General features: G+C 38.3%; 1 protein-coding gene across 1 annotated transcript; it reads right to left on the bottom strand.

Moving 5' to 3' along the window:
• Positions 1–5,913: 5,913 nt before the first annotated feature.
• LOC131079605 (serine/threonine-protein kinase SRK2A) lies at positions 5,914–8,809 on the bottom strand. Its single transcript, XM_058017606.2, has 9 exons — positions 8,226–8,809; positions 7,903–7,977; positions 7,702–7,803; positions 7,560–7,613; positions 7,379–7,471; positions 7,178–7,270; positions 6,654–6,758; positions 6,467–6,565; positions 5,914–6,386 (listed from the first exon to the last, which is right to left on the bottom strand). The coding sequence occupies exons 1-9, from the start codon at positions 8,388–8,390 to the stop codon at positions 6,075–6,077; spliced, it is 1,098 nt and encodes a 365-aa protein (XP_057873589.1). The 5' UTR covers positions 8,391–8,809; the 3' UTR covers positions 5,914–6,074.
• Between the last annotated feature and the right edge of the window lie 1,240 nt (positions 8,810–10,049).

Genomic DNA, 10,049 nt, shown 5'->3' with positions numbered 1-10,049 from the left:
TATTGAAAACCAGCTATTCTCATGTCCCCTAGAATATTTAGGAGGGATTAATGCATGCCATAGATGTAGAAGAAGTGGTCACTACCTTAAAAATTTCCCACTGATGGTGAAGAAAAATGGTACCTCCTTCAAGAAGACCTCTGTTAGAAAACACCTTCACCCGAATTCTGAAGAATCTAAAAAAAATGATCCTACTCCCTCTGCTTCCCCACCTCTCGACCCATCCTCCCAACCTAGGGTTGTTGAATCAATACCCTCATTTGAACCTAATCCCCCAATTTCTCAACCACAACCCCACCCTTGCCCTTCCAGTACTCCTCCCTCAATTGCCGAATCTTTACTCAAGTACCAGTTGGCATTAAAAGAAGCTAATTTGGCTACCAGTGAACCTAAATCATTGGAACCAGATGCTAATAAAAAATCCACTAATACGGGTGGACCCAGGAAGCAAAATACTTAGCAAATTGTCTTCGAAAAGTTGAAAATGGCTGCAGAACATAGAAAACAGCTTGAAATAACACTAATTAACCAAAAAAAGGAGATTGAATCATGTACCATACCCTTCCTCCAAGAGTTGATTGGAGGGGAAGATGGTGGTACTCATGTTACCACCAGTGCTACCGAGGTGGTTAGTCACTCCCCTCATGGACCTAAAGATAGTAAAAATGACCCCTCCGGGGATATGAGCATCCCTCAAATTGAAAATACTCCATTGGAGACTAAGGATGGAGGGGATACAAAACCACACCCCAACATTCATCCTGAAAGGACCTCTGATAACATTGATGGGGAGGTGGGGCCTACCACTTCTCCTTCTGACCAACCCCTAGAGAAAGAGCATGGTACTGAACTTGGGTTGCAGTCTGATGAAATTGTGACTAGCAATAATGAGAGGGAGACTTCATTTTCCCTTGATCCTAGAACCTTTGAGGTTGGAGCTAATGATGGGGGAGAAGATCTAGCTGGTAATAAAACAAAAAAAAAGGAGGAAAAGATCTCCTAAGGTAAATAAAGACAATACAGCTAGGAAAGAGTTATTGGGACCTGAACAGCTCTCTGAACTCAAGAAGAAGAGAGGTAGACCACTATCAACTGTGGCCTTTGATGCCAACCATCTTTATAAACCTAAGGAATGGCCCAAATGTTTTGAAGGGTTTAAATCCCTAGGGGACAATCCTGAAGCAACCTCCTAATGATGAAAACCATCTCATGGAACATCAGGGGGTTAGAGGCCCCTGATAGGAAATATGTGGTCAAAAGATTTCTAAATATGCACAAGGAAATTGATTGCCTTATGCTCCAAGAACTAAAATCAGTGGGTTTTTCTCTAGAAATTGGGCTAAAATCCATCTAGAGGGAGGCCACCCCCTTCTTCACCAATCACCCTAAGGGAAAGGGTGGAGCTGCAATATTGTTAAATCCTAAATGGATGAATAAAGTTGTCAAATGGGGACAATCCCCTTGTGATAGAGTAGTATGGGTTATCATACAGAATGAAAGTACTACATTTGGTCTCTGCTCAATCTATGCATCTAATGATTACTGAGAAAGGGGGGAGATGTGGGAATGGATTGCAAAATTAGAAGACATCCCTTGGCTCTTGGGAGGGGACTTTAACATGGTAATCAATGCACAAGATAAACAAGGAGGGAAAAAGGTGGAATGGAAAGGTGCGGAGAGAATTCATTGGGAAAGGATGGTTAACAAAATGAGATTGACTGACCCAATAGCAAGAAAAAAAGGAGAACACAATTCAATATGGTACACCTAGTGTAACCACCAACAGTACAATAAGAGGGTCTATTGTAGACTAGATAGATTTTACTTCAACAAGGATTTTTTTGAAATTATTAAAAATAAGGAGGGTGTTCAGTATGTTGGCATACCATATACATTATCTGATCATCACCCCATTATGATTGGGCTAAAGGTAATTAATAGTAAAATGGCCCTACCAAGCCCTAGCTTGAATTTTAGAATGAACACTAGCCTGCTAAAGGATGGTGATCTAAAATGTGCACTATGTCTGGTCAGAATGTATAATAAATATGGAAACAACCAGTTGACAAACATTGATAGATGGAATCAAAATATTACAACCTGGACCTCACTTTGTCAGGTGGTGGGTAAAAAGAAAGCTAAAGATGCCAGAGCATCTGAGATGCAATTGCACAGTGCCTTACAAATGGCAGAATCTAAACTTCAAGAGGATCCAGAAAATGTAACACTCACTAGTCAACTAATCAAGGCCAAAAATGACCTTAGAAGGCTGCGAAACCAGAAAATCAAAGGATGGAGAACAAGGGCTAAGCTAAACTGGTTAGATACTGGGGATCAAGGATCTAAGTTTTTCTTCCAAATGCTCAAAATGAAACAAGTAAGAGAGAAAATAAACACCATATGGGAAGAGAATAAGAACCTCTCTGAGCCAAATGAGATTCTAGAGTGCTTTGCTCAGTTCTACAAGCAATTGTTCTCTACAGAACCAGTTAGGAAGGAGTAGGATAATGCAAGAAAATTAGTCATGTCTTTGGTCCCCAAACTCCTTGATAAGGAAGATAGTAGGATGCTTGAAAGAACTATTTCTAAAGAAGAAATCAAAGAAGCTATAGTGGCCCTGAATAATGACGAATCCCCTGGCCCTGATAGATTCCCAGTAGAATTCTACAAAGAAAATATTGAATGGATTGTGGATGATCTTCACGCTCTATACTCTAAGGCTATTCACATTGGGTCCCTAGGTGAAAACATAAACCAAGGCCTTATCAAGTTCATTCCTAAAGAGGGTGATAGAACCCTAGTTAAAAACTGGAGACCCATTACACTGTTAAATGTGTCATATAAGATCTTAGCGAAATTGACAACAAGCAGATTGGAAAAAATCTTACCTAAGATTATCAGTACTACACAAACAGGGTTTGTCAAAGGACGGTATATACTAGAGAACTTAATCACATGTTGGAATTTCTCCATTGGGCAAAAAAATCAGGGCAGAATGGAGCTATGTTACTCATAGACTTCGAGAAAGCTTATGACAGAATAGAATGGGAATATATCATTCAGATGCTCCAGTCACTAGGTTTCCCCCCTGGGTTCTGTAAATTGGTCAAAACACTATTATGTGATGCCAATGCCTCCATTGAAGTGAATGGGATAAGATCCCCCAAATTTGCACTAACCAGATCTATCAAGCAAGGATGCCCCTTAGCCTCGACCCTATTTGTTCTAGCTGTTGGTGCAATATTCTACCTACTCAAAGACTCCTCTGTCACTCCTCCTATCAGGGGCATATCCTTACCTAATAAAAAGGAAATCTGTAATGTCCAATTTGCTGATGATACGGCAATTTTAATTAAACTTGATGAAGAGAACCTTGCTACTCTGCTGAAAAATATAGATATATTTTGCCTAGCCTCTGGAAGTAAGATAGCTATGCACAAATCCAACCTACTTGGCTGGGATGACAGCCCCCCGAACTGGCTCTCAAAATTTTCTCTCAACTGGCTAGGCCCTACTCATATTGTAAAATATCTAGGCATCCCCTTCTCTGTCCTTCCAAATTTAAAAGAAATGTGGGAATGGGTAAGAAATAAAATAGAGAAGAAGCTCTCTAAATGGAACAGGAACTATCTGTCTCTGGCTGGAAGATTTCAAGCCTGTCAAAAGATCTTGGCATCATATAACATCTACTTCTCCTCTGCTTGGCTCTTCAAAAACTATCAATTTAATCATATCCAAAAACAGATAAGGGAATTCCTTTGGTCTGATGGAAAAGGTACCAGGAAGCAACATGCAGTGAAATAGGAGTGGTGCACTATGCATAAACTCTATGGAGGGATGGGCCTCATCCTCAATTCCTAAGAAAGCCAAGAAATGGAAGGATCTCCCCATGATTGACCTTCTTCTTGGACAGATAGAGGTTGCCCCAGCTGGGTCTGGGGTCTTTAAATCCCTATGGAAAGCTTGGGAGCAGGTGAAACACTTGGTACACTACAATGTAAATGGAAATAGATAGGGACGGATTGCCAGTGACAGATCTATATGGTGGAATCTATTTCATAATGGGAAACCATTAACAGCTCTTCAAGGCTGCTCTGCACTAAAATGGCACAATATGAGAATCAAATATTTTGACCAGATTCTGGAGTTTGGCCAATTGAGAACATGGGAGGACCTGAAACTTACCTTCTCTATCCCGATGTCCCAAAGCATAACCTATAACATCCTTAAATTGGCCTTAGCCTCTACTTTCCCCCCACCTCACCCTCCTCTCCCCCACTCCCCCAATTCTGCACTCTGATGGGTTGATGGCACACCTCTCCCCTCCCTTAAAGCCAAATGCATATATGTGTCTCTCACCGAGGCAGATACCTTTTTTCTTCACCTGAACTTTCTTTGGCTGGAGACTGCTCTTAAATAAACTCCCCATAAACTACCTAAATTGCTGGTAATGACTATATGATATCTAATACAAAAAAAAACTAATTCATTAAATAATAATATTATTGAACTCAAATACATATGTTAGAACAACAACAATTAAATACAAAATCTATATTGATTAACATAAATTTAAATACACAAATCATCAATAATTTGTCTAATCTAAAATACATTTGAACTGAATTGAACACACTTCATTTGATTTACCTAAATTAAGAAAAAATTAACCTTTCCTTTACAAATATGTGAAGGTGCATTCATTCTCTAGACTTTTTGTTTTTCTCTTTGAAGGTTTTATGTCAAATTCTTATAATCATTTAGCTACTTGATATAATCTTTGATGATATCAAAATTGGAGTATGATCCTAACTCATTTCTAATGATACCAAAACGTTTAGATAGTTGGTAAAACTCAACCAAAACCTTTTAACTTCATAAAGAGACCAAAACCATTCTACCAAAATTGGGACATTATCCTAACTCATCTCTAATGATATCAACACAATTGGGACAAAGACAAACTGTTCTACCAAAATTGGGACATTATCCTAACTCGTCTCTAATGATATCAAAACATTTAGATAGTTGGTAAAACTCAACCAAAACCTTTTAACTTCAAAACATTTAGATAGTTGGTAAAACTCAACCAAAACCTTTTAACTTCACAAAAAGACAAAAACCGTTCTACCAAAATCGATACATGATCTTAACTCATCTCTAATGATATCAAAACATTTAGATGGTAAAACTCAGCCAAAACCTTTTAACTTCACAAAAAGACAAAAACCGTTCTACCAAAATCGATACATGATCTTAACTCATCTCTAATGATATCAAAACGTTTAGATAATTGATAAAACTCAACCAAAACCTTTTAACTTCACAAGTAGACCCAGACGTGTTGACTCTAAGTTAATTATTGATTATTGTTGTTCAATTAGTTTAATTAGTTTATTTATGTAGGTGCGAATTATTTGGTGACAGCAGTTGAAAGAAAGAAGAGCTGAATTGTGGGTCCCTTAAACGTCAGTTTTATCTTCTTGGAAAGCAAAGAGCTAAATAATAATAATACAGTTGGTGCACATGCTGCAAAATCTTTTAAAAACTGTGGAGTCTTATAAGAAACTCAAAACCCTAGAAAACTCTGATGAGGAGAAGCAGCATGCATATCCACACAGTGACACCTGCCCTTGAATGACATAATGGCTTTTCTCTATTCAAGATTAAATAAACCAAAATCAGCTAGAATTCTTTCAGAATCAGAATTTGCCGGGAATAGATTATTTAGAATCTCTGCCAAATAGAATTCTTTGTACTTATGTCTTAAAATGCTCACCAATACTGTCCAGAGAATATTTACAGTTATTTAGCAGCGAATTATTATCTTCCATGGGAAAGGGCTGAAAGAATTAAGAGCATACAATGGAAAAGATGACGAAGATGAGGCAAATAGATTGACAGTTGTTCACCTTACAGAAAAAGCAGCACTTTTCTTTATTGCGTCATAAGAGTGTACAGTGCACAGATTTAGGTTAGCCATGATTTTGATCACAGAAGCCTGAAACAAGATAATGCAGAAAGAAGCATAACAGAAACCCCCAATTGAGGCCACGTGGTAAGGAAAGAAAGCTTTAGATTGCACAGACGAACTCTCCACTACTATCAACATCGAGGTCGGCATCATTTTCGAAATCCATATCATCTAGGTCAAGGCTATCTCCAAAGTATTGCCTCAGCCCTAATCCCGGTGCAGGAATTCTGGCCTCTGCTATGATCCTCATTATCTCATCGATGTTCTGAGTTTGAGGAGATCCTTCATCCCCTTCCTCCCCTCCCTCATCATCCCCATTACTGCTCTTACTAGTGTCTGCTGCATCTACCAAATCTGCGGGTAAGTTCTTCAGAAACCACTCGTGATTTCGGATCTCTGGAATTGTGATTCTCTGTTTTCCATTGTAAAAGGTGTTAGACGGGAGTGAGGATGAAGAGAAAAAAATTTAAATCAATTCTTTGAAAACCTGACCTTGGCAGGATCTGCGACAAAAATTCTTGATAGAAGGTGACGGCATTCTGCAGTGATATGAACATAATCTGGAATCGTGTATTGCACATTCAATATGCGCTGCAATTGATAGAAATATGAATCAGAAACCATAATTTGTCCCATCCCAGGAGATAGCAGAGTAAAATTAGGGTTTAGCAAAACTTACCCCAATTGTCTTTCTGAAATTTCTTGGATCATCTGGATCCTCGAACGGATAGGCTCCCACTAACATGACATACAGTGTTACGCCACATGACCACACATCTGCAACCTAAAATAACCAACAAAAATTACAATTACTAATCAGAGACATAAAATTAGTTTCAAAATTTTCCGATTCGACTGTGCAAGTATTTTTTCAACCATATTTCGGATAAAATTTGATAATTTCAAGTTTTCGAATTTTACTGTAAGTATGTTTTCATCAATATTGATCATACTTCAAAATTTTCATCAATATTTTGGATAATAGTTTATAAATCATCTATCGTCGAATTTTTCATTAATATCTCTGATCATACTTTTTAATCCATCAACATCTTTCTAATATTTGATCTTTTAGAAAAATATGATCTAAATGTTGATGAAAAATACTATGATCAAATTCAGAAACTCCAGACTAAAACAATTAGTAATCTTTTTCACTGCCTCATCAAGCTCAAATAGTTTTGATTATTCAAAGCATCTTGCCTTGCCATCGTATTCTTTCTTTGATAAAACCTCCGGGGCTATGTAGGCAGGCGTTCCCACAGTGGATTTAGGCTGAGAATGAAGCAAAGAAGACTGCAAAAACAAATACCCTGTTACGAAACCAGTCGATTAAAAAGGCGAGAAGAAGTTGAAGAGCTGTAAGTGAAAAAGGGAATAAGAGAAACACAGAAAAGAAAGCACCTTTGAGTAACCGAAGTCACAGATTTTGAGACGAGGAGCCGGACTCCCATCCAGCAGGGTGTTTTCCAGTTTCAAATCTCGGTGACAGATTTGCTGTCAATCTCCTTAAATGAATCAAACATTTCCCCCGAAAACTAAAATGAAACATCAAAACACAAAACATCACCTGCTGGAAACTTACCATAGAATGACAGTAGCTAACCCCTGAAATAAGTTGTTGAAAGAAGAAACGGGCCTACAATGTACACAGATGAAGCAGTTGAATACATGCGTTTCCCACCAAACATAATACAGAATGTGTTATGAGAGCACTGAATTACAACCTCATCTTCACTAAAGCGGCCAGCGTTACAAATGCGTTCAAAGAGCTCTCCCCCTGCTGCATATTCCATCACTATTGCCAGATGGGTTGGTGTCAAAATTACCTGCGCATTTGCCCCCAGTTAAATTTGAACAAACAATATGTGATTCAAAAGTTGGCCTTGAACCATCCATGTCTCTTTGGTAGGTAGGGAAGTACGTACCTCTTTAAAGCGAACAATGTTTGGATGCCTGAGAGAACGGTGATTGATGATCTCCCTCTGCACATTCTCATCAATCTAAACAAAGAAAGACAGACAGACAGAAAGAAACAACCCATCAGTTTGAAAGAATTCAATGAAAGAGAGACTGGAGGGAGACCCATCAGTTTGAACGAAGATTCAATGAAAGAGAGACTGGAGGGAGACCCATCAGTTTGAAAGAAGATTCAATGAAAGAGAGACTGGACACTGAGAACCAAGCCATCAGTTTGAAAGAAGAATGAATGAAAAGAGAGACTGGGTTTGTCTGAGGTAGGGAAATTGACCTTGTCACCCCTCTCAATATACTTGACAGCAACAAGTTGTTTGGTGTGCTTGTCTTGCATGAGCCTGGCCACACCAAAGTTGCCAGACCCAATGTCCTTGACAAGTTCATACCTATCATTGTCATGCATAATGGGCAAATCCATGGATGATGCCCCTCTTTCCATTTCTTCTCAGTCCGGTCAGGTCAGTCCAGTCCAGTCCAGTCCTAAGTAGTTGGAGCAAAACACTATGCAGAGGAGTGAAAGTGAATCCCTCCCTCTCAGCCTCTCGTGCTTTCTCCACTCATGGTGCTTTCTGCTCAGTGCTCACCCCTCTTATCAAACTACCCCCTGGCCCTCTCTTTGTATTGGGTTTGTGGCAGGAGGGCGTGTCCCCTCCCGGGAGAGATGGTAAGGGGGTATCCACGTGCCATTTTGGGGACTAAAGATTGTAACTAACCGCAGACAGATGGAGTGACAAGGATGAAACCCCTTCGCCCCTTGTAACTACATTTATGCTATTCGTTCCCTTTCCCAAAGAAAAAGATCAAGTCTTTACTTCCCACAGTGAAACGGATCGTTTCCATCTGCTATCCAACCGCATTGCAGTGAATGATGATGTTGTTGTCTTGGACGTATGTGGGCAAAGCATATGGTGATACCAAATGATGAGAGTCACATGAGATGCTTTTTAACCATCCACGACCCCCATCACGGGAGAGGTGAGACAAGAAAGAAAGGAAGAGGTGACAAATGCCACTCTCTTCTTCCCTCCTTGCGCCGTCCTTTCACTTTCCTTTCTAATCTACAAAAGCAGATCATGAGAAGAAGGAGCTTCATTTGCTGCTACTTTCCATCATCCCTTGTAATCTTTCAAGGGAAGTAGGACGACTCTTGGGAAATATGTAGTAGGACTGTAGGAGTAATGATTGACTAAATCCATTCCTATCAATCTAGGGCACTAAATCAAACAGATGTCCCATCGAGGACACTTACATTTTGAGAGTGTTGTCTCATCTAAGTTCATAAAGTTGTCCTTGAAGGGAACTTGACCTTAGCAATCTAATAGCTTCTTTAAGTTATTTAAAATATCTTTAATGTTTGTACATTTTTAGACACCAATGATCAAGATGACACATATTGTAGAAGTGTTCATTTAGCTAGAATGATCCCACATTTTATAAGATTGATTCTACATATTAGGGTACTTTTGAGAATCTCAAGATCAACCTCAAGAGATGTGGATAAACCTCTAGAAGTTTTTGAGTACATTTCATTTCCAAGATAATGAGCACATTGTTGAAATAAAGACTAAAAGTTAAAATCTAAATCATTAATGAAAGATAAAATATCAAAATATATCACACATTTGGGCTCAATGTTGATTATAAATATGGCTTATAAAGTTATTACCTTCCACTATATTTCTTAGCCATTGAAAACCACATTATTAACTACCATGCCCAACACAAGTAACAAACATTAATAATATTTAATAAATATGGGGTCAATATTTATTTTACATAATTAAAATAATTCATTCTTGTGCAATGTGTACAACACCCTTTCCTAACATTGATACGGTACATAAAAATTGGCATCCTAACTTTATGTGTTACTTTTTTTATTTTATGCAAAATGATAACTAGCTATAAGTTAAGACCATGACCCTTAATCAATTTTGCATTATGTGGATATAATATAATGCCTAGAGATTTGATTTAGTAAAATTTACAAGTTTCTACTCTTTATTTATCTTGATAGATTCTCTACTCCTCACTATTTGTTAAGCTTTGGTTGTATTTAAAAATATCTCAAAGAGATTGTCAAATCACTAGAATCGAG

Source organism: Cryptomeria japonica, chromosome 9, assembly GCF_030272615.1.
Source record: "Cryptomeria japonica chromosome 9, Sugi_1.0, whole genome shotgun sequence".
In the NCBI taxonomy this organism is placed as follows: domain Eukaryota; kingdom Viridiplantae; phylum Streptophyta; class Pinopsida; order Cupressales; family Cupressaceae; genus Cryptomeria; species Cryptomeria japonica.
The sequence above is the reverse complement of the archived record's forward strand: the minus strand, read 5'-3'. Positions and strand labels throughout refer to the sequence as shown.

Excerpts from the sequence above, each read along its gene's own strand:
- LOC131079605 (XM_058017606.2), bottom strand. The coding sequence starts at position 8,390 with ATGGAAAGAGGGGCATCATCCATGGATTTGCCCATTATGCATGACAAT. Across the intron at positions 7,614-7,701 it reads GCCGCTTTAGTGAAGATGAG|GCCCGTTTCTTCTTTCAACA; the intron begins GTTGTAATTCAG and ends TGTACATTGTAG. Across the intron at positions 6,759-7,177 it reads AGAAAGAATACGATGGCAAG|GTTGCAGATGTGTGGTCATG; the intron begins GCAAGATGCTTT and ends TGGTTATTTTAG.